We start from the raw sequence: 25,694 nt of genomic DNA, 5'->3' as shown, positions 1-25,694 counted from the left end.
ATACATCACACATAAGTAGTTGCTTTGCAGGATTGATGGGTAGTGTTTTTAAGCGGTCACTCCTGTAACCCAGTTTCTAGACCAGCAGTCTCCTGCAGGACTCAATGTCCTATTTGTTCCCTGCAGGTCACACATGTAGGTTTGTTTTCTGTGGTTGTTGGCCACGTCACAGGGGTTATCAGCAGGTTGGACAGGTCAAGGTCAGAGAAAACAGGACCATTTTACTCCACATTCAACAGTACATGGTTCTGGGAAATGTCCAGCTGGTGGTGTCCAACCTTTATATCTGGTGCTGATTTCTCGAAATAAACTTGGAAATCTGAGTCTGACCTTCTGCTACCTCCTTTTGTGAGGATTCCAGAACACCTGTCCTGAAGGTCGCCACACAGGAACCCTTGGTAACCATTGGCCATCTAATGTGAATAAGGATTATGAAATATTTTGGTTCCTTTCATTATCACAGTAACTTTGAAATGTTGATTATGAAACAGGGAAAACAAATACAGAACTCAAAATATTCACCTACTGTGAGATATCATATTTGAGAAAAAAGATATGATTTCACGAGTTAGGAATGTTTCAAACTGAACTTCATCAACTGAGGAGAACTGACGTGTCCATTAACTACATCTAATACACCAGTATTAATCAACATGCTTTATTCTTCAACATAGAGGATACAAAATGAAATATATGTGGATAGTGAGAGAAAAGTGAGCACGAGGAACAGATAGAATGGATGTGAATCCATCGTGACTTACCAGTGATATACATGTATAAACAAACTGATGTGAAAGACTTTCATTATGATTATTATGAAGTTTCCCTGATTTCATTTGATCACTGCTGTGTTAAACCCACAACCACATCTGTAGCAACAACACACATCATTCACCAACACACATCATTCAACAACACATGGATCCACATCAGTCACATCTATCTACAATAATGATAATCACACAATGAATATAAGGCACATAAGGCAGTTTTAACTGGTATCACTTGACATAATGATGAGTTTGATTTCTTCTTGAAGGATCCTGGATACCTTTGTGCACATACTGTATGCGACGGGATGTGGCAGTAGGAGCACATCTGTTAGTTTTCATGTTATGCAGTTATTTCCCTTTATCTTGCCTTTCATCATACTATTGATAATGTTGACACCCTCTGGTAACATATTTTTTATTCTTGAATATTTATCTCATGTCATTTTACTTTTTAGGGAACTTTTATTTCCATATTACTTTTTACTGTAAGGGGGTGCCAAACAAATGCTGTGGTGCATTGCTATTTTTATTGCATAAATCGATTTGGAGTACAGCAATTTCTTGATATTTTGTATCCAAGCTCCTCAACACCTTCAAATAATATCAGTAAGATCATACATGCTTCATGTGGAATGAAAACCTGAATTCACACAGGTCTTAGTCATTCATCACAGTGTTGCTGATAAAAACAAGATACACTAAGATGAACAATGACCAGGACACCAGAACCAAACAGTTTCTAGATTAGGAGACTAAGTTCTGACACCATCACGACACTGACTGTGTTCAGACACAGAATGCCAGTCTGTAGTATTGGGAAGACGAGTCAGCAGAATACAACCATGCTGTAATTAATGACAGTCAAGCACAAGCTCCATGGAATAGTCTGCCATACAGACCCTGAAGCAAACATATCCATGAAAGCCCAGACAAGTCTAGAAAATGTGGCAAGTCTAGATTTCCACCCCTTAGGAATGAAGAAAGTCACCAGGCTCCTTTTCATTTTATGTTATTCTTTTTACTATGAGCTTTTCCTCTGTAAAATATGTTCATTTCAGAGACTAGTTGTAAGACTACATGGAATAGTATTTGAATGATTTCTGTAATGAACCCTGTACAGCCTTGAAGCAGTTAAATATACTAATGATGAAAATAACAGAACACACAGCAGAAAAGTTTGCTGCTGCATGTAGTAGTGATGATTCATATGAAACTGGAATGTGACAGTCCGTGATGTTATACATAACTTATATGTTAATTTATTATATGAGTGTCACGCTGAATCCATGAATCTTTCATGTACAAGAGCCACTAATCCCATTCTTTCATTTATGTTCAGTATACATACTACACTCTGCATCATTTGCATGTTAATACTCACTTGAATTATCCTAATTTACAACTGTCCACATTAACAAGTGTCAGGATAACAATTATGTTATATATATCACAAATAACAATTAAAAGGAATGTCACTTATTCTGTGGAAGAGTTACTAGGAGTCCTTGTCAAGACAACATTCCTCCAGTCCTGACTTCAAAATGTTTCACTGGTTTTGGCTTTGATAAATGATATGTAATTGTAACCCCTTTTGAATTTGTTGGCAAACATCTTTGAAACCTCATACTAAATTGAAGCACGTAGAAATCCTCTGTTCTGTTGTATGGAAGCAACCCTGCTTACTTCCTTCACTTGCCCACAATTTCATTTTATGTAGGATCTTTCAGGCTGATACAACCCTTCTCTGTGTGGAAATCTACAAGGTAATGGCCCTGCTTTTTTCATCTTCATTCAGAACTTCGCTTAGTTTTTGAGACACAGAAATCAGATGTTGTAATCGCCTTCAAGCAGTGAGGTACTGTATCAGAGTGAACAAAGTACATGTAATACTAATGAGATTAATCAGGCACCGCCTCCCATCTGTCACTCACTACGACCTCTTGATGATGTCAATGATGTTCTTATACACAACTGTCGCAGCATCCTTTCCCCAGATGAAGTCTAGGTGATTCCACTTGGGGATGTAGAAACTCCCCTGCAGCTGCCCACGGGTCAGTTTGGACATCAGCATCTTTACATCCTGCAGACAAATGAACTTCAGTGAATCAGTTACACCAATATAGGCTTAAAAACAAGTCCACTTGGAATTTCAGTTCACAAACGACAGTGGAACACTTGAAATACGCAGAACATTTTCTTCATGTGTTTGTGGTGTATTACATGTTGAACTACATCCAGAAAGCCAGTGATGGGCATTACCATGGTGCCTGACTCTGAGGGTGCGATGGGACTCAACTGAAAAAGTACTAGAATTTGTACTTTACTGAAAGGGGAGACCCAAATACGACGTATGTTGCATTTGACCACTTTCTAGAATGGCATCGCGTAATCATAGCTTTCGGCTGTTGGAGCCGTGCCAATTCACACTTCAGAGGGGTTCACAAAGTACACAGTCTAGACTACCAGTTGGCCGACTTTCATTTTTGTGGAAGTTGCGGTGGCTGAGCGGGTTAGGCAGCTGACTTTGTGTGCTGATGATAATGTGCCTGACTCCATGGGTGCGGGTTTTCGAATCCCAGATGGGACTCAACCGAAAAAGTACTAGAATTTGTACTTTACTGAGAAAGTGAAATCCCAAATATGACATATGTTGCTCATGAACATGTGTTTGAGATCAAACCTTTAAGGAGCAGAACAGGTGTGTGTATTTTGTTGACTTACCTGTGTATCAGCCAGCCACTCATTATTGGTATAGAATAGGTAACAGGTCTTTGCATTTTGGTGACTTACCTGTACATCAGCGAGCCAGTCATTCTCAGCATAAAAAAGGTAGACCGGTGTGTCCATTTTGTTGACATCATACAAAGGTGGTGTTGACTAAAGAAAAGATTGAGTTGTATTCAGATTGGAAATAATAATGAATGTTTCATTCAAAAGACATCAGTATCTATGAAGCAACATTTCAGGTGAGTGTACCCTACATTTGTCAGTATTCCCTGTCAGTCTCTGAATACCTGATGGAATAAATGGCTCAATCCAGTGACATCTATTTTATGGTGAAGCATTGTTGTTTAATGAGATGAAGTTAGTTATGAGACAGTTTTGCTGATCATTTGATGTCAGTGCAATGATGCAAGCTGTCTGTGTATGACGACATCAACCAATTCATGACTTTGACCTGATCCATTATGTGACCTTGTACAAGCACAGATTGTTGGGGGCCTATCTGACCACGTCACGACCATGACCTCTTGATCCATTACATGACCTTGTACAACAAGCACAGGTTGCCAGGGACCTACCTGACCAAAGGGAGGAAAGCAGGACATATGTGGTACACAATGTGACTCACCTGGTTGTAATGCTTCTGATTTTCTGCTGCAGATCCATAGTCGTACATCTGGAAGGCCTTGCTCCGCACACCCTGTAGGGAGACATAAGGGACTGAGAGACAGGCTCTGTATATGAGAGACTGTGCATGGACTGTTTATATTTTTCACCACTGCATACAGCAATGGGCCAGCTACAGCATGGTGGTTTGTAATTAATCAGTCGATCTATTGACTGATACCCTGGGTAACGACCTACAAAGCATTCATGGCAATACAAGCTGTCTTAAGTATCTAGTTCATCACTGCGTCCTCACCTGTGCAAAGTGTACCATGTCCTGCACAGAGGTTCCTGCTGGTGTATGGCTGATATACACTGGGAGTCGTGTCTGAAACAACCCAGCACTATCTATGTGAGATGTACAATGTTTTACTGGGTAGAGTAACTGACTGGTGTTTTACAGAAAGCGATCTCATAATGGTTCTGAATTTTCTACTGAGGAGGCTGACCCGATGGATGTTCTGCAAAGGGAAACTGAACTGATGAATGCTCAACATAGAGGGAGAATGACCTGATGAATGCTCAACATAGAGGGAGAATGACCTGATGGATGTTCAACATAGAGGGAGAATGACCTGATGGATGTTCTGCACAGAGGGAGAATGACCTGATGGATGCTCAACAGAGAGGGAGAATGACCTGATGGATGTTCAACATAGAGGGAGAATGACCTGATGGATGTTCAACATAGAGGGAGAATGACCTGATGGATGTTCAACATAAAGGGAGAATGACCTGATGGATGTTCAACATAGAGGGAGAATGACCTGATGGATGTTCAACATAGAGGGAGAATGACCTGATGGATGTTCTTCTGAGAGAGACTAACCTGATGGATGTTCAACATAGAGGGAGAATGACCTGATGGATGTTCAACATAGATGGAGAATGACCTGATGAATGCTCAACATAGAGGGAGAATGACCTGATGGATGTTCAACATAGAGGGAAACTGACCTGATGGATGTTCAACATAGAGGGAGAATGACCTGATGGATGTTCAACATAGAGGGAGAATGACCTGATGGATGTTCAACATAGAGGGAGAATGACCTGATGGATGTTCAACATAGAGGGAGAATGACCTGATGGATGTTCTTCTGAGAGAGACTAACCTTATGGATGTTCAACATAGAGAGAGAATGACCTGATGGATGTTCAACATAGATGGAGAATGACCTGATGAATGCTCAACATAGAGGGAGAATGACCTGATGGATGTTCAGCATAGAGGGAAACTGACCTGATGGATGTTCTTCTGAGAGAGACTAACCTTATGGATGTTCTGCACATAGATGGAGAATGACCTGATGGATGTTCAACATAGAGGGAGAATGACCTGATGGATGTTCTTCTGAGAGAGACTAACCTTATGGATGTTCAACATAGAGGGAGAATGACCTGATGGATGTTCTTCTGAGAGAGACTAACCTTATGGATGTTCAACATAGAGGGAGAATGACCTGATGGATGTTCAACATAGAGGGAGAATGACCTGATGGATGTTCAACATAGAGGGAGAATGACCTGATGAATGTTCAACATAGAGGGAGAATGACCTGATGGATGTTCAACATAGATGGAGAATGACCTGATGAATGTTCAACATAGAGGGAGAATGACCTGATGGATGTTCAACATAGATGGAGAATGACCTGATGGATGTTCAACATTGAGGGAGAATGACCTGATGGATGTTCAACATAGAGGGAGAATGACCTGATGAATGTTCAACATAGAGGGAGAATGACCTGATGGATGTTCAACATAGAGGGAGAATGACCTGATGGATGTTCAACATTGAGGGAGAATGACCTGATGGATGTTCAACATAGAGGGAGAATGACCTGATGGATGTTCAACATAGAGGGAGAATGACCTGATGGATGTTCAACATAGAGGGAGAATGACCTGATGGATGTTCTTCTGAGAGAGACTAACCTTATGGATGTTCTGCACATAGATGGAGAATGACCTGATGGATGTTCAACATTGAGGGAGAATGACCTGATGGATGTTCAACATAGAGGGAGAATGACCTGATGAATGTTCAACATAGAGGGAGAATGACCTGATGGATGTTCAACATAGAGGGAGAATGACCTGATGGATGTTCAACATAGAGGGAGAATGACCTGATGGATGTTCAACATAGAGGGAGAATGACCTGATGGATGTTCAACATAGAGGGAGAATGACCTGATGGATGTTCTTCTGAGAGAGACTTAACTTATGGATGTTCTGCACATAGATGGAGAATGACCTGATGGATGTTCTTCTGAGAGAGACTAACCTTATGGATGTTCAACATAGAGGGAAACTGACCTGATGGATGTTCAAAATAGATGGAGAATGACCTGATGGATGTTCAACATTGAGGGAGAATGACCTGATGGATGTTCAACATAGAGGGAGAATGACCTGATGGATGTTCAACATAGATGGAGAATGACCTGATGGATGTTCAACATTGAGGGAGAATGACCTGATGGATGTTCTATAGAGAGGGAGATTGACCTGATGGATGATGTACAGAGAGGGAGATTGATGGGATGGAATGTTGTAAAGAGAGGGAGAGGGACCTGATGCATGCTCTACATAAAGGGAGATAGAGAGTGAGATTGTGGATAGATCTTGACCTTGTTGAGATTAGACACATCGTATCCAGCAATGAGGAAGAGGACGTTGGAGCACAGAAAGCGGGTGTACTTGTCCACACACACTGTGTCGGCTAACAGCTGCAGGATCTCATTGTGGGGCAGGAAGTCCCTGTGCTTGAACAACTCGTATATAAACTGAAACAAACACAGAGGTCAAAGGTCACAGGTCAGTGACATGTCCAGTCAAGGCTATGAATATTAGCCTCTTTAGATCCTACTGCAAAAACACAAAAGCACAGAAAAGGGAACAGGTAACAGTTTGTTTACCATAATAGAGGTAACACACTGTTACGTTAACAGTGGTAGATGGGTTAACACTGTTGGGTTAACATTGAGAGATAGATAACTTTGGCAAACAGGCTTACACTTGTAGTATGGTGAACACTGTAATATTTGTAAATATGTGAAGGAGGTAACTGTTGGTAGAGGGGTAAGTAATCAGGAATTTTCCATCAGCTAAGACTAGTTTAGAACTATGGTTAAATGTGTGTATAAACCATTCATGTCACATTTGAATGGCATGTGTGTTTGTTGTTGGGTAGTGCACTCAGCAATATTCTGTCTGTAAGATGACAGGCTACAAGTAATCTAATCCGCTCCATCCTATAATTGTGAGTAATGATTCATCTTAGTACAGTGTTGCTTCAAAAACAGCCATGTGTATATTTATCCAGCAGGTGTGACCTCTGACTGCGGCCATACTGACAGTTGACTCACTACGTCAGAGACATCAGCCAGGTACTTGATCGGACTGAGGACCTCACCCGTCGTGATAACAGGACCCATTGCAAAGAATTTCTTCACCTGGAAAAATGCAAATGATACATAAATGAACACAAAGACCCTTGTGATGAACACTGCATTTCATTGTGTTTCCATTTGAAACTAAGTCATGAATGTTCCACATCAGAAGTTTATTCAAACAAGAGATGCAACTGTTAGGACCATAAAGTTGAGTCAAGATCATCACATGAAATATGGTAACATGGATGATACCACTGCCAGTGAAATCATCAACCGATTCTAAGATTACAGAATCCTCTATATATACAATGTAAACTCTTTACTTGACACTAATGTCCTACTACTGCAGTTTGAAACATCTGTATATGGTGGAGGGAATGTGTGAAACCAGGAATTTCTCCTCATCACTTAAAGAGTTCATTATTTTGTGAAATCACTACGACTACCAGGGATGCATACCAATTAAGAATTCTGGGATATCATCTGGGTAGTTGCAGGGGAAAAACAACAAAACAATCAGTGTTTCAGCTGTATCATGGTAGTCTGTGAAACCAATCTGGACCAGACAATCCAGTGCTTGATATTTTGTGCAATGATTCAATGTGATAGTGTATGATGGCACATAATCATGTCAACACAATAGTCGGCAAGTCTGACAGTCGCTAGGGGCCTATTCTAGCCTCGAATCTGAACCCTTGGCAGTCCCTATGGAACTATTTTAGGCTAGAATCTCAACCCTTGACAGTCCCTAGGTAACTGTTCTAGACTAGAATCTCAACCCTTAACAGTTGCTTGGGACCTATTCTAGGCCCGCATCAAGACCATTAACAGCTGCTAGGGACCTATTCTAGGTTAGAACCTTGAGAAGTAAACAATGTGAAAGCACCCCTCTGAAATAGAAGTACAAAGCAAGTCAGCCTACTTACAATTCAATGACAACTACCCCACCCCCAGGACGTGTACGGAATTGATGACCCCTCCTCCAATGTACATTTGGGTTATGGAGATATTTCCCTTATTTCATACCTTTTTATTCATTTCTGGATATTGAGACAGGGAAGCAAAGGCTTGCAAGGTTCCCTGGGAATGACCTACATAGTAGAGGTCTGACTGGCCAGACTGCTTTAGGGCGAAGTTCAACTGAGCTGGGAAGTCATACTTGGCAAATTCGTCCCAGCTGAATCATACAAGTACAAGTAGATTAGGAAACATGCTTTAATACAACTCACACATAGTACATGGTGAAGTAGATGAACAGATAAGTGTAGTCACTTCCTCTGCATGCTTCACTTCCTCATGTGTGTCGAGTCATGCCCACAAACAAATAAGGAAAACCAGACAGGAAATTAGATGAGGAAACTTGCAGGAGGAGAGTGTTCAGCCCACGATAACATGTCCACCCCTATTCCACGTCTTATTCCTGGTCTCTACAGGACACAGGATGATGTTTGTACGTTACAAATGAAACTAGGACAGAATGTCCTATGTGACCTTAAAGCTACAGACACCATAACTACGTCTCACCAAGTGAACACAGTACTACATCAGTATAAGCCATGTTATCTCATGTAAGATATGGGTTGTGGGGTAGCCTTCCCGTGAAAGTGTTTGCTCGTCATGCTGAAGGCCAGGGATCAATTCCCCACATGGGTACGATGTTTGAAGTTCCATGATATTGCTGGAATATTGCTAAAATCGGTGTAAAACCAAAATCACTCACTCGCACATGAGAGATGTGGATTGTCTCAGCACTGAGACTGTACTAGGTAGTGATGTTTTGTGAAATGTGGACTGTATTGATGCTTCTCTTTAAGCATATATATTTGTCTCCTGTACTCAATTTGTACTGTGTTCAGCAAGATTGCAGGTGTCATTGTCTCTACATACCTGAAAGACCAGAATGCATCTTGATCTGGTTTGAGGGAGACATGTCGGAGAGAGTAGGTATTGCCGCGGTTGTTGCCGAGCCAGACGTCAAAGCCAGCATCAGCCAGTATAAATGCTGGGGAATACATATGTAATCTCAAATGAGGATCTCTCTCTCATGAATGAACTGTTTCTGATGTCAACTATGAAAGAAGTGTTATACAAATTCCTTAAACATCTAACCACTGGCTACAAACCAATAACACAATAAAATCTAATAATTTTGAACAAACTAAATCTTGGGTGGTACAAAGCTTGAAAGTCAAAGAAAAACCAGGGAAGAATCATCGCTTATAAGTCAAAGTGAGATACTGAGGCCTAAATTACATTTGATACAGACAAAATCTGACAAGTCATTGGACACATTATGTTGTGTGTTTAGTCAGAGATTTATGACTTGCTTATTTTTAAAACCAAGTACAAAGTCCATGTGAAAAGGCGAGTTGACTGTGGGGGTAAATATAAAGACAATACATCCTCCATTCCCGGTAATTCAGTTTCAAAAGTTGGTGTGGGCACGCAGAATGTTTCCGTGAGAAAGATAATCCATGAACTGAGACGTAAGAATGACCTCTGTCTCCTACATCCACATATAATGATGGAGAGCTGTTCCTGAAGAACGCCTTAGCATACAGAAATACCTTTTCTGAAGAGGCAACCTATATTTCTACTATTCATGATTCTCTGTAACAGTCAATGAGTAGGTTTCTAGGACCAACTCGGCAATGTTCCAGCTATAAAGTGGCAGTCTGTTAATAATCATGTTTGGACCAGACAATCCAGTGATCAACAGCATGAATATCGATCTGCGCAACTGGGAATTGATGACATGTGTCAACCAAGTCAGCAAGCCTGGCTCAAATGAGAATTTTCTGAACAAAATTGATATTTTATACTTATCCTGACTTATGCTTATTATACTTATCTCCTCCCTCTATGCGAAGATAGTGCAACACCTGAAATCCCTTGAAGTTCCCATCTAATTGAAGCGAACATACAATACACTCACCCACTGGAAACCTCCTTTTCCTGCCAATACGGTCACACGAACAACCATGTTTGTTACTCTCTCCGAAATCTCAAAGGCCCAACACGAGAATTACTGTGAATTCAGCGTACCTGAGAGGAAAGGCTGGGAGGACTTCACTCCATGAGTCAGGATAAGTATAAAATATCAATTTTATTCAGGAAATTACATATTTTTCCTTATCCTGACTCATGCTTACTACGCTTACAGAATCTGATGGAAACAGCAGTGGGTCAGGCCATGCTGGATTTTCTTGACTGCAATATAAGTATGTCCAGCAATACAATACTGTTCTGTGTATGCCATGCTTGTTGCTGCAGGAATGTTTCAATCAGATGAACATTCATGAAGACAGTCGTTGAGGTACACAGGTACACAGTTCATCTGTAATGAAGATGTTGGTACCGGAATCCCAACGATATGCTGTGAAGATACGTTCATACTTCGTCCTCAGATCACCAACATTGTAAGTAGTGATCGTGCTGTCCTCCATGTGAAGTCTGTTTATAGCTGGCTGGCTGTCGTGGTACAAACTGTCATCTGTTGCTGCAAGCCTCCAGATAAACAATGTTGAATCTGCTGTTAGAAGACCTCTTTGCCTTGTGAAGACAATCAACTGATGCTGTAGACTGCTGTCTGGCTTGTAAATGAAGTCTGTCTAATGTTGGAAGTGTTCATACCTGTAGACGACTTCCTGACAGGAGAACAACAGCCCCAATCTGTGCAGGGCGTTGTTTCTCGAGGACCAATCACATCCCAGATGTGACGCTAATGGTGTTGCAGCCAAATGATCCTTGTGAAATCTTGTGCAGTCGGTGATTCCCTTGCTGGCATTTGCTGTTAGACTTGTCCCGGAGATACACGTGTGAGCATGTGTATAGCAGGCTGAGTAGAACCACGTGAAACCCTCGCTGCGTAATACTAATGTAGGTGGTCTGTCTTGCTGGTAGATGTGTCGGTGTTCTTAAACTGAAGATAACACTGTTGTCATCTTTTACAGATGTTGTGAAGCTATTTCCTCACCTTGGTCCAGGTTAACTGTAGTAACCAGGCTCAATGAAACAAATAATCTTGTTGAATACCTTCCATCTTGTGTACAAAAACCTGATGTCAGTGCAAGATACTTGGAGATGAATTGTTGATCCTTCTTTGAAGTGAGTAGAGTAGATAAGATCATCTTATCCTCTTATCTGGAATCTTCTGACGTTAAATGGGTAACATTGGAATGCTCCTTCCACATGCATCAGTCCAGTGGAATAATTCACATTCCCTGAATGTGTTTGCGCATGCATATGTGCTTTCTCCTGTGAAGGATGTAGACGCGTGTTGAACGGTGATGACTCGAATCTCAAGCCATACTATCCAGATGATGCATGTGGGTAACACTTCCTGCTGAAGTGCTGAAGGTGCTTTAGTGCACTCACTGCATCAATTTTCGAGTAAATCTCCAAGCACTGAAGGACAGGATGTGCTAATGTTGATCCTTCGTTGCAGTATGGAAGGCCGTAGATAACTTGTTCGGTACCGGTGTGATTGGAGGAAAGGTCAAGATGTCGAAGTCGTCATTAATCATCTTGCAGGTGAGGGCGTCGTTGAACTTTAATGGTGAAGCAAGGTCTAACTCAGTCGTAATCTCTAAGTCTCAGACGACCCCTTTTTCCTTTGATGCAGGCCAGTGACGTATATCCCTTTCTGATGCGTCTTCCCTATTTTTCCACGAACGCATTCGTGAGTGGTCCGAAGGGTTCGCTGAATGTCAAACATTAGAGTGATGTTCATGTCTGCATGCACCCCTGGAGTGGTCGTCATTCCATGAGAGCTTCCACGCAGATCTGCATGTGAAGTCCACATGTGATGAAAATGACAAACGATGACAACGTCTGTGACGATTGGGGGATGCAGTCGGTGAATCATTGCAGCTGTAGCGGGATACATTCACAGAAGCATCTGACATGTTGAATATAGACATTGTAGATGTGATGTCTGCATAGACGTAGACTTTCTGAAGGTTGTAGTGTTGTTGTTGATGTAGTTGAAGGTCTAGCAGACACTGAATGTTAATCAAGAGTGCTGGGGATCTCTACCTCAGGAAGAAGTAGCGGAGATTTGATGTAGATGTGATGTTTGTTGGGAGGGAAGATATCATTGCTGAAGGACTTTGAAGAAGACATTAAGAATAGTTTCAGTGCTGATCTAGTAGTTGAAGACTTAGTCTTTGTTGAAGACGACGACATCAGCTTCTTAAGTTGAGATGATCCTTATTCTGATGATGTCTTCTTCTGTGATCTTGACAAAGTCTCAAACAGTATCTCGACCATGCCCCCAGGGTACGTGTGGCTGATCACTAAAATCACGAATGTCAGCCGTGATCAACATATGTTTACTAGACACAGAATCAACCGATTTCTTAGATATGACTTGAGAAAGCCTACGTTGTTTGTCCTTGGCCAGCTTGTCCTTGGCAGTATATACATATCATGCAATTCTGAATCAGATAAATTCTTACAAAGTTCAGAGAGAACAGTGGAAGAATAGATAGGTTTGCATGCAGGACATAATCCACACAGATCAACCACCGACAGCCGTAACTTACATTGGGAGCACAATTTCATCAAATGAGACCAAGTGCAATTTGAAGAAAACATGTCCGAAACGCATGAAACTTTAATATTTCAACAATAATTGTACATCATGATAATTACACTCCAAAAACCAAATACAACACAATTTAATTTAAACGACTGAAATATAAGCAAAAACTTATCACCACTTTTGGGGCCCAAAATGCCTCCAACCATCCTTGCCGGGCAATGAAAGAGAGAGTGACAAGCATGGCTGGGCATGTGACCATACTGGCGGGAAAGGCAGGCTTCTGGTGGGCGAGTGCATGGTATGTCTGCTTCAATTAGAAGGGAACTTCAAGGGATTTCAGGTTCAATTTCCAATATGGGAACAAAGTGTGAAGCCAATTTCTGGTGTCCCCCGCCGTGATATTCCTGGAATATTGCTAAAAGCAGTGTAAAACCAAGCACACTCACTCACTCACATGCAACAAAGAGAACATATGTGTACCTAAACTTTCATTGGCCAGATTGGCAGCGAAATTGGTGGCGGAACAGAGTAACCCATGCTGCAGGAAGACCACAGGACGTTGTGAATCCTTGTTCTGCACCCCATATGGTATACGCTGCACCCCTAGCAGGTAGCCGTCCTCCGTCTGTACTGTGTACTCCTCACATGGGTAGCCTTTGCTCGTGATCAGCTGGCTCTACAAGATCACAACAAATATAGGCAGTGAAACAATAAAACATAACATATGAATTTCAATCATGCCAATGTGTTTGCAAAGATTATGTCAAGTGCTGAATAGAGTTATGTGCAGCATTAATTTCTGTCACTTTAAGTCATACATATAACAGATTCCACTGAACCAGGCAGGGGAAGGAAAAGTACCATCTTCAATGTCTTTTCTCATGACTACGTCATGGGAGCAAACTATCAGCATTAGTCTCCCAAGGCAGACCAGGGATGGAAATAACCCATTGCCAGACATCCCGGTTCAGTGTTTTCTTCTGTTGGGCTAGCAAATTAACAGTGTCCAGCTGAATTGTTTATTATGTTGTTTATTTAAACAATCAACAAGACATTCGGATGGTACAGTGGAAAAATGATTAGGACCAGTCATTTTACATGTGCCCGTGCACTGGGCTAGACGACCAATTACAAAATTATTTCCACCCTGCAGACGCTACAGTAAAAGTTCAGCACTATGATGGTGCATGCTACTTCTACTTGTATCTTCCATCAATAGATTTTCTTACTGATTTCTCCATCACCTGAGTCCAGTTGAGTTTAAATTGCCACTTACAACAGTACTTCAGCTGCATCATGGCTCAGTATCAAAGACAAAAGGGTGAAGTGATTCGTGTGTCGGACACTTAGCACGATGGAACTGTGAGACAGACTATTCACAACAATCATGAATGTTGCTAGCATTTCAGGGTTCAACATAGTGCTCACTCTCAAAGCTGAACATGGGTGTGGCCATTTTGAATGTCAGTGAGCTTAACAGGAAATGCCATTTAGCTATGGGCCCAGGACAAATGAAGCTGAACAGTCATTATGGTGTTTAGGAAATCTTGTTTTGTTTTTACATGATGTTTACTAATTTATTAAACAGTGAATTCAGATGACATAATTGTTGTGATGGATTACGCTTAATTGAAACACCAAAGATATGGACACAACTTATTTTCAAAAAGGCACATGTAAATTATCTGCCTAATGTCCTATAGCATTCTCTTCCCACAGATGTTTCTCCTGTCATATAGAGAATGGTCCAATAGCTGCCTTAGAAAAACCTGTGTTTGAGACTACACATAAAGTTCATCCTCGTGTTATTCAAACTCTCAGCAGTTTAGTGTGAATCTTTGTCATAATATGCTCAGCTGAAATGTGAATAAGTTCAATTACAAATATATTTCTATGTAATGTCACAAGGGTGTGTGGTTTTCATCTTTCCCCAATTAGGCAACACCTGTTCAAATAATCATGTCACGGGGTGTGTCATATAAGACATATTAAAAATCTGTGATATTGCAAATTAAACTTTTGACTACATCAAAGCTGAAGAAATGAATGTTTTAGTATACAACTGAGAGTACAGGGTATCTACTCCATGTGCAGAGAAAAAGGTTATAATTGCACATCGTAGTATGTGTAGACTGCGTCTACAAACAATACAGATGTCACGACAACTACTCCGCATCCCTGTTGTTTCTCCCAACCGACACTAGTGTAATTAATCATCCCCTTCATAGCTGATCATTATGAAGGATGTACAGTAGTTTAAGAATTTCCCTCCTTTCACTGATGAATTAAACTGAATAGTTGTTTTTAATTTCTATAAAGCTGCTTCCTCTGTTCACATGTCTGTAGTTGTGTTTTTCTCAAACCTTTCTGATTTTTAGTTTTTAAGTATGTCTTCACAGTTTTATGAATTTGTAGTATGTTGTTTTAGTGACAAGTGTTACAAGGGTGTATTTTCTATAATTTGTATTATTATTGATTAAGTGATAATTATTATTGGGTCACAACGTTTAGAGTTTTGAGTGACTGTTTTTACGAGTTACATTTCGTACCATGGTAATAGTATTTCAGAGGCAAGCCTTTTATGATAGCGCTTTAGAGTAGCCTCAATTTAGGTGCTCTTCTGTATATGAGAGTGTGTTTTCACTGTTGGTAAACACAAAGCTGAATGTGAAATTTCTAAGTTAATGGCGACGTAGTGGCACAGTGCTTGAACGTTCAAGAATCTGTGACAGGGCACACGCAGGGACTTACACTCAGAGTTATACTGGAGTTCATCTTTCGGCCTACCTACATACGTCTGCCTCTTCATCAATGTTTGACCTACATTCAAGAAAGCTTGCCGCGTAACATTTAGTACAACTGTTTCACTGAAAACCAAGACTTAGGTGAGTTGATATTATATTTGTGACCCATTACTTTAGCTTTGAATCAGCTGCATTGTACTTATATAAGAAACCTCTATCATGAATTATTGTATCTTGTCACTACATATTATTGAATATTTTAGACTTGTCAAGTGTTTATTTTGCTGGTTCATAGGTGATTTCTTATACCTTTTGCCATGGCACATTATTAACCCTAACACAAGAACAAACTGACAGTAGCTACTCAGTGAATTTGGTTTACTGTCGTACTCAGCAATATTCCAGCTATATGGCAGTGGTGTAAAATAATGAGGTCTGGACCAGACAATCCAGTGGTAAACAGCATAGGCATCTATCAACAGACATCTTAAATCATGCAGAATTGAAAAGCACAAATGAATCACTTGATGGCATGTGGACTGTGTTTTACATTTGGATTTTATATCACTGGCAAATTTGTTCAACAGGTATGAATGACATCTCCAAATTCTTAAAGGTAAAAGTAACATTTGCACTTGAGACACAATGTACTGATGGTCAAGTATGTACCATCAAGTCAACAGCTTGTATGAGCCACTGTGAGCCATTGAGTAACACTCAGTTACTTAGCTTAATTGATTCTAGTTTTGATGAACATTAGCAATAAATCTCTTGATCTTTGCAAAGCTGACAATCTATGCATATGGGCAGGAATCTACCAAGGATTCTAAGCTAAGAGCGACACATGTTATTAACATGCACAATGTCCCCGTATAAACTTGTCTCATTTCTGAATGAACATTGAAAAATGTTGGTGAAATTGGATGAAATACTTTAAAATTGGTTTTGTTTCTTTCTTAAGTTGTTTTATAGTTGAAGTTAGAATTAAAGAGTTCAGTATCATGATACATATTGGTTTGCGCCCTTCTATCAGGAATTGTATTGTATCATATCACAGCTTGAATACACAATACTTTGGCAACATATCATCTTGACTATAACTTTAGTATCGTGATGTATTGTATCGTTTGATGTTTGTCAATTCCGACACTACCATTTCATAATTATCATGTTAAAGGGGCACTGATGCGGAGCGAATAATGTTTCTCGCCGACGGTCTAATTACGAAACCAAATTGCAAATTGGTCAGCGCCCGCTCCCTCGACCGTGACGGACAAAGGGACTGGGCGCCTGTCCATATTAGCAGAATTTCTTCACCTACACAGTCAGGAGGCCTGATGCCCATCATATGTCATTGTTTAAAAATATCCATGGTACTCCTTGTCTGATTGTAACAAATTTCAAATATCCCAGCAGTGTAGTTTTTTTTCAGATGCTTGGATGGTATAGTGACTGATCCAATTTGATCCTATTTCTGTCTTTTAAACCTCGATATTTAATCATGTTACGTGAAAATATGATGTCTACAGACACGTAGCAAGCCATTTGTTTCAGTCCGAAAGATTGCAAGCTTTATATTTAGGTAGTTTTGAGTGTTGGTTCAGCTGTGATAGTAAATATCACACGTAAATTTTGGTAGCTATGGTAGCTACCCTGGTTGATTATTTATGATAATAAAGAGACACAGTTGATCTATTTGAATTCGTAAACTAAAAACGATGACTTTGCCTTTGGTAGAGAAATCTGAAAATTTTCTTACATAAAAAACTCATTACACCTATTTACCCAAGTACTCAGCAAATGCCTGTATGTATTCCTTATGTAACAATGCACAATTATACCAAGTTCCGTTGGTATCCTCAAAACACTTTCGGCCCATAAGTGTTTTCAGGCTGCATGCGACACAGAGATTACATCTTCCTTGCTGTAACTCGCGTTTGATGGTGTAAACCTACATGTGTTATTTGTCATCATTCTCTGGATGGTCTATTAATGAATTTATAACTATAATTAGTAGTAACACCACTTCGGTTACTCAACAAAGGTTCCCATTTGGCATTTCTCCTGTCTGGAGTAAATACTCAACATTATAAATTAAGGTCTGTAATGGCAAGTGTATTGTATGTTATGTAATATGTGCATGTAAGTGATACAAGAGAGTTTATTAGCCGAGTTACAAAAACAAGCATCTACCAAAGGATTAACCGATAACACTGATTGATTAATTAAGTGTGTGTAGATGTACTAATCTATACTGACTACACCTTGTCGTAAAATGCGAGTGTAAAAACAACATCCTCCCATCAAAGAATTAACCACCTTTGCGTTGATTGATTGCTCATTGTTGGTGAACTAAATTACTTAGAATGGTGGACATCATACAATTAGTTGCCAGGTGTGCTATCTTGGGTGACCAATGAGAGGTTTATTAAGTTTTCACCAATTTGAAAGACGTGAAACGATGTGTTACTTTTCTGAAATTAAGACTTTTGTAAGACACACGACACAGAGCAGGATTATTTACCAGCTGCAGATGAATGGAATATCGTTCTTTTATGTGAATATTGATGGATACATCCCTGAACAAGGTAGTAGCCTGACATTGTTGCTATAAAATTAGTCTGTTTTACATTCATTATTTGCATTTTGTTTTAATTTATTTGTTGTAGCATTCAGCAGAATCTATATGACAGAAAACACACAATAGATTGCGTATGTGTGTGAAATAGGATGCACATTGGCAATCTATACAATGTGTAAATGTTGCTGTCATGTTAGAAATTTACTATAAGTCTAAGCAGACCGTGTGTTCTTTTATTAATTTTCAAAATCATACAAATATGACAATAAACTAATTAGAATTATGAGACAAAATATAGAGATGTACACTGGCTTTGTTATTTTTCCCTTATAATAGTTTGTTACCATTTCTACCACTGGCAGATGATTAACCTTCAAAGCGTTTCATTTGTTTTCATAATACATTCGTAATGAAGTTAAAATGACTTCACCTTAGTTGATCTGTCTATAATTAAACTATCAATTGCGTATACGGACTGCGCAGCAGAGGTCACGAACCAGTCATGAATTCTGGGATACCATCCGGGTACTCACGAGAGAAAAACAATAACAAAAGTTTACACCAGTCCACGGAAATTGGTCTGTATCAGTGCCCCTTTAAAGATTTCATTTGGGACACTCTTTAGGGATGATGCCATCCATTGAATGTTTTGTGAAAATTATAATTTTAGTGAGGTTGGACAAGTTCAAAATCTGGTTGACATGTACTAAGGAAATCTGAGTACAATATGAAAATCATAGCTCTGTGTGATTAAAAGAAATGGGCCCATAACAAATACTTCTTTGAATCATTTACACATCACTGACAGCACAAGTATACTCATAGTATCAATTCTCGCCAAAATCCAAAATTCTCGCCACTACGAGTAGGGGAGGGGGAGAGGGGTGAAAGGGGTCGTACGTTTTGGGGTGGGTGGGTGTCATTCACACTGTACACGCTCCTCAATACAAATTCTCATCATCCCATCCGGGGCAATAAATAATGAACGGCTCGACATAGTGATGTCAATCTGAACAAATATTCAGATGTTAATTGTACAGGGCAAATATGTTTTTACTCACAATATTCATGTTGACCTCTGGGTCAATTTCTTGTTTGCGATAATCCATTTTGGTGTGAGAGAAATGATTTAGCAAAGATCCTACGTCGTCCATGGCGTAAGATCGTACTGCTGTGACATGTAGACAAGCCAGGACCCATAACATCACTTTCACCGGCACCATCGTACTCTTTACGTTCTTTATTCCGCGCTCTTCCTGCTACGACTGACCGGTGAGAAATGCCCGTCAGGTGACCATTCGCATTCGCAACTGAGCAACTTATCTCCTGTCATTGTCATGTGATCAAGCCACCCTGAGAGTGTGACATGATTTTGCCGACGACTAACTCTCAACCGCTCAGGTCGACACTTGATCACGAATAAGACTAGATCTAGAGTTATTCGCCTTTGCAATGTAGACTTGCGTTCAGTCGCATTGTAGATATAGTGGAATTAAGTTTCTGTGGGCCCTTTATCTTTATGACGAATTATACGTAATATGCCGAGTGTATTCGTTATAAACTTTGAAAAATTAAATATTCTACAATATGTCAGTATTTATTCTCATATTTGTGGTTGATTAAAATGTCATTGCTACTTTGGGTTAACGTAACAGACATTATAAGTGATATATCTATCTAGAAATATTTTAGGCCACTCCAGGTACGTGTGTGTTGCATGTCTTGCATGTTGACAGGCATGTCATTCGTCACAGTTCACAAGTGTATACTACAAAAAACGGAAAAGAAGGCAAGACCCGAGTTTGTGTCTTGATGCCTGACGCCACTTTAAAGTGTACTGGGGTTCTGTGACGTCACAATTATGACGTCAGACAAGGGGTGGGGTATTCCGGAAGCGGATGTCGTTATTTTTAGGGAACTAGAAAATGTCTGATACCGATAAAGAGAGATGGGAACCATCTTATTGTTCTTAGTAATTGGTGCTTTTGTATTTGAGCAGATATCAACCTGCACAGACGGATGGTGTACATATAAGTAAGTTCTGGAGATATCTTGGTTCCATAAAACGTGTGTGAATGTTTTCGTTTGTTTTCACTCTGAATGCACCACATTTACCTTTTCATGTATGTAACCATCAAGGTCTGTTCAAAGCTACAAATATTCATAATGTATTATAGGTACAAATATACTAAATATACAAGGAAAGTGTTTATAAGGACATGCTGTAGTTGGCTCTCAAGTACATTTTTTTACGCCCTGTGTAAACTGTTGTTTTACCTTAGGGGCATGGGTGAAGAAAAAGGAGCTTTTTCTCTTTCCTCTAAGAAGATCTGGGATTACGTGATATCAAGTATAACCTGGTTTGACAAAGATGGATATGATGTGTTTGACATGTGTCTTGAACATCCTGAGCCAGACTGGGATCTCTTTGAGCCTGAAGGAAAACGCTGCAGAAAACTATCGGAGATTATGAACCCGTATGATGGTGAGCTGCGTTTACTTGCAATAAACGTGAGATGTGGTGCTTAAAAGCACTTGTAGATTTTCGATGTTCTGAGAGAATCCAGTTTCCAGGGTACAAAAGTAGGGCCTCAAAATTAAGACATTGTTCAAGGATTTGTAATAGTGGTTAATGCTATGGCTGGGTAGAAATGTTTCAAAACGTGCAAGTTTTTCATCGCACATCTCCTATGATTCAATTATATCATGTTATGTTACCACAGACTACTGGGCAACCACCCGTGAAAGCCTACATGCCAGCATTCCTGACCTGAGCCCAATCAAGAGTATACTGCAGCACCTCTCGACGCATAGCACCTTTGAGAGCATGTTCACATCCCTCCCCGACCTGTGCGTCTGGAGAAGTGTTAAGCAATACCTGTCACATGTAGATATTTGGGGCATCCTCAGTTTCCATCTGGATCACTTAGACCTTGCTGTCCTAAATGTTGACCTGGCCACCTTGAACTGGACAGGAATCTTGAGTAATGCCCTGTCGTATGTGTCTACCGTGGCCTACTTCAATCCTACCTCCGTGTACCTGCTGTCGGCTGTCGTCTTCCTTGTCCTGCTGTCCACAGTCAACTGCCTCATCTACGATGATACAACATCGGGTATGTCGCGTTGTAGACTGTCATGATTTTCGGAAGACAACACAATAATGAAGATCTTATGGCGGCAAATATTTGATATGTTTAATTGAATGTTTGTCATGGAAGCGTATATGCATCATCACTGTTTTACCTAGTTATGACTCTATGGTATCTAAGTGGGTTATGAAATGACGTTTATTCCACGAGTGTTTATTTCACTCTTAATGGAGTGGTGTAGCCTAGTGGTTAAAGCTTTCGCTCGTCACGCCGAAGACCTGCGTTCGATTCCCCACATGGGTACAATGTGTGAAGCCCATTTTCTGGTGTCCCCCGCCGTCATATTGCTGGAATATTGCTGCAAGCGGCGTAAAACTAAACTCACTCACTCACTCATTTAATGAAGTGTTTTAGTTCAAAGCAATGTACTTTTTGATATATCATTGAAAAACACAATACATTTACCGGAAAAATATGAAAGCACTGACCCTTGGTAAAACACAAAACGATCCTGTGTTGGTATTTCAGAAAAGAGAGTAACCTTTTCCAACATTTGTCCAAACAAAGAAAGCTCCTCGAGACGATCCCAGCGGCTAGCACGACTAAAGACGGATCACCCATCTAAGAAAGACAGAAAGAGAAAGAAACAGAAACAGCGCCAAAGAGGTGCTTCTCGTTACCGATCCTCCGATACAGACGACTACCCCAACGATGGTGTTGACCACGTTGATGAAGACCCGTGCAATTGTTACTCAGGGTCGACTAAGACGCCCGCTGATGCAGTAGATGTTGACGACATAGATGAAAAGTCTCTCAGATATATTGCCGGATTATCGTCTGAATATTCTCTCGATAATGTCAAGAGGCGGGTTCAAGAAACCTTTCGAAGTATCTCGGAAAACGACCACGATGATAGCTGCCCGCACATGCCGATCTCGCCCGACAGGAGCAGTAAGAAGAGTGGAGGGGGAACGGCAGACAGGACCGTTGCTGAGTACGACATCAGATACAGAGATACCTTACCACAAGATGTCTTGGACGTTCTGTTTTGTATTGATCCTTACTGTGACCATGACCATGCCCGATATGAACTAAGGGGCTGCAAGATCTTGGTCAAGCATCCTTATCATCTTGAAATGGGTACCGAGGATTCCTCCAAAAGCAAATCTCACGAGACTCCCAGAGAACGCGTTCCGTATAGTCGCGGGGTTGCAGACATGATAGTTCCTGATGAAAGTGCATACTCGACAATAGATGTTTCACCGACAGAGATACACGTGTGGGGTAAAGATGAGAAGTTTGTGAAGAAATATCACGAATCATTGTCTGGACATGACATTATGCACGGTGCAGTGACTGGCAGCCAAGTCAGTATAAACGACGTGATTACTAACTCTCTATCAAAGCAGATTCGCGGACCAGATGCGCTGGATACAGACATATCCCAGGCGGACTCGTTCCCTGACTGGCGTGCCTCTGTGTTTCATGACTGTCCCTACTGCAAAGAGCAGTCGTCATCTAGCAATGGACGTTCCCAAGTACACAGGGTAGGTGGTGAGGAGCGGGAAGTATCCAACAGTAATCCTGCAAGTACCAGGGATCCATCCCCCGTGCCAGGATGCAGTGGTGTGAACGGGCCTGACTCTCCTACGATAAAACAACAGCTGGACGAACTGTTCGGGGAAGCTCTATTACATGAAAATATTGGTCCCCCGAGAGCTAACTCTAGTTTTCAAGACGAGGGTCACACTTCAGAACGTCCTGGAGAACAGATTGGACGTGACATGGACTCAAGTCAAAGGCCATCCCGTGGCCGCACTACCAAGAACCGGTCACAGACAGTCCAAGACCAAGAGTCAGCCCCAGGCTCTGGTCATCAACACACAAGACCGTGTGGGCAGGGAGGTTACAGGCACCGGCAGCCACGTACCTTCCAGCCACATACTTCCAGAGAAAATTCAAGGAATGGAGATGCATACCAAATGTATAATTTTAATGGTCCAGAATTAATGCATTTGCCCGATCAAGCGTTAGCACGAGATATAGAGAGAGCTGCTCTGTGCACCGTTTCACGCGAACCAGTTGGTGGGGACGCACAGGTCCAGGAGGTTGTCTCCCTTGATGACCTTCCTTTCGACTTCGACTCTGTCCCTACTTTGGATGAAAATGATTTCAACATCAGTGATCAGTTGCAGAATTCATCACTCGATGAATCACAGGCATCCGTCGACCTCGCAGAGCTCAACAGAAGCCTCAGCTTCTACGGTGACGTGGTAAGCTCAATTTCTCTTTCTGTTTCTACAATAAATAGACAACCAAAATTGTCTACAGTGAAGTGCGGTATGGAGACTTGGTTATTGGAAGGCATGGATAGCTTCTGCAATGAATCTAAGCTTGTGTTAGGACAAGACTACTCTTACAATCGTCACTTTGCCCAAGAAGTAAATTTTGTTGTACCCAGATGTGTACGAAAGTAGTTTTTGGAATTTGTGCTGTGAGCACGTCAAGAGGTTGAGTTCTTTTGGTTGCTGTGAGAGATAGTATTTCCTTGAAGTTAGTGGACTGCTATTCGACATCACTTTGAATTGACCTGTTCTTGCTGGAATTAGACGTATAGCGTTCACAGAGTTTGATCAGGTGATAGTGCGATGTTTTATCTGAAGGATGCAAGGTACCCATTGATGAGGATAATATTGCCGTCATACAGAAGGAAAAACGAAAACTGTTTCTAAAGCACAAATTAAATAAAATACGAGGTATCCACAGCGGGACTATATAATATGTAACAACAGTAGGTTTATCTCCCTCACTGAGTACCCTACATGTGTACTTATGGTTGTGGAACATGGCGGATTGCTGATTCCTGTGTCCAAAGACCCACACACCTCATGTACAGCAGTGGTGCTGCCGTGGTACCGTCACAGTTCTTTGAAGATGTTTAGGATGACCTCGCGGCTTGATATATAGGTCACATGTACATTGCCCTGCCATATTTCTTCTTGGAGAATATATTAAATTGTTACTGAAACTATATCACCGATCAATACTTTATATCAACGATGTTATCAAGATTATACTAAAGCATGTAATTTGTAGAGCGCCATAACTCCACCCTATTATGGCTAACATTGAAAGTGAGCCTTATTGAAGGATAAGGCTCAGATGGTGTCTTTGACCTTACATCGAATCATCTTGGAAAATATATTTTTTTTATACGGCTGGTAACTTAATTATCACGTGCCTGTGAGAGTTAAAGGTCGTCATTACTAGCAATACACAGACGTTTTTAACGCTACATCTCTGTTTCAGTCGATGGTGGAGCTGGCAGCCTCTTGGATCGTACAGAACGTCTTGGAAAGAGTGGGGAGGTACCTTTCTGGGGTCACGCCCGAGAAGTTGAAGGCCACCGTGTTAAATATCTCTACAGAGATAGTGGAGACCATGGACCTTATAGAGTAAACGTAGGTCATGGGTGTGACATTCTGCAGTTACAACATTATACTGTCTAACAGTTTGCACTGACAATATAAGGCATCAGACACTTAGCAAAGACAACATTACACCGTCTGCCAGTCTATAAGGAGTGCATCCTTGCGTGTACATCTTTGAGCTATGTACAGATATTCGTCATGGTATATATGGAAACCATGACATATGTGAGTGATATATAGGTACCTGTGGCATACCGCTCTATTCAGGTTTTGTACAGACATACATGTAAATAGACATTACTTGTGATATTGTACTATGTTGTGTACACACGTGTGTAGTGTGCCCTCTTACTAATCGTAGATATCTGCGATACTCGGGTCAATTCGGCTTTTTTCGTTACCGATGTGAGACTTCTGATGACACTGTAGCTGTGATAGAACATGATTTGAGCGAAAGGCACGCACCTTTGTTGACTACAGCTGGAAACACCGCATATGTCGTACTGTAGGTGTGCAAACCTGTCAGGTGTTATTGTCAAGTCAATGCAACATGCAGTAAGAAGTTATGCCAGTTCTGGTCATCTGTGGGCGAGAGGCACACCGACAGTCGTTCTTAGTCGTTCTTAGTCGTTCAGCGTCGTACATATACGTGGTACATATACATACGTGCGAGATGAGTCACAGTACAGACGGGCAGCTCTGGTCACACATGGTTGGCACCGTACATAGGGGTCGAT

The 25,694-nt window shown here is 40.9% G+C and overlaps 2 protein-coding genes across 2 annotated transcripts; one reads left to right on the top strand and one right to left on the bottom strand.

Annotated features, from left to right (window-relative positions):
* Positions 1–642: 642 nt before the first annotated feature.
* LOC137286981 (lysosomal acid lipase/cholesteryl ester hydrolase-like) lies at positions 643–19,870 on the bottom strand. Its single transcript, XM_067819047.1, has 10 exons — positions 19,499–19,870; positions 13,593–13,788; positions 9,455–9,569; positions 8,594–8,744; positions 7,541–7,627; positions 6,803–6,958; positions 4,420–4,491; positions 4,126–4,197; positions 3,564–3,650; positions 643–2,853 (listed from the first exon to the last, which is right to left on the bottom strand). The coding sequence occupies exons 1-10, from the start codon at positions 19,658–19,660 to the stop codon at positions 2,704–2,706; spliced, it is 1,248 nt and encodes a 415-aa protein (XP_067675148.1). The 5' UTR covers positions 19,661–19,870; the 3' UTR covers positions 643–2,703.
* Positions 19,871–20,385: 515 nt separating this feature from the next.
* On the top strand, positions 20,386–24,985 carry LOC137286773 (uncharacterized). The gene is made up of 5 exons (XM_067818766.1): positions 20,386–20,471; positions 20,720–20,922; positions 21,161–21,550; positions 22,055–23,799; positions 24,836–24,985. The coding sequence occupies exons 1-5, from the start codon at positions 20,386–20,388 to the stop codon at positions 24,983–24,985; spliced, it is 2,574 nt and encodes an 857-aa protein (XP_067674867.1).
* The last annotated feature ends 709 nt before the right edge of the window (positions 24,986–25,694 follow it).

The sequence above is a fragment of the Haliotis asinina genome, chromosome 6 (genome assembly GCF_037392515.1).
Source record: "Haliotis asinina isolate JCU_RB_2024 chromosome 6, JCU_Hal_asi_v2, whole genome shotgun sequence".
NCBI classification, from domain to species: Eukaryota; Metazoa; Mollusca; class Gastropoda; order Lepetellida; family Haliotidae; genus Haliotis; species Haliotis asinina.
The sequence above is the reverse complement of the archived record's forward strand: the minus strand, read 5'-3'. Positions and strand labels throughout refer to the sequence as shown.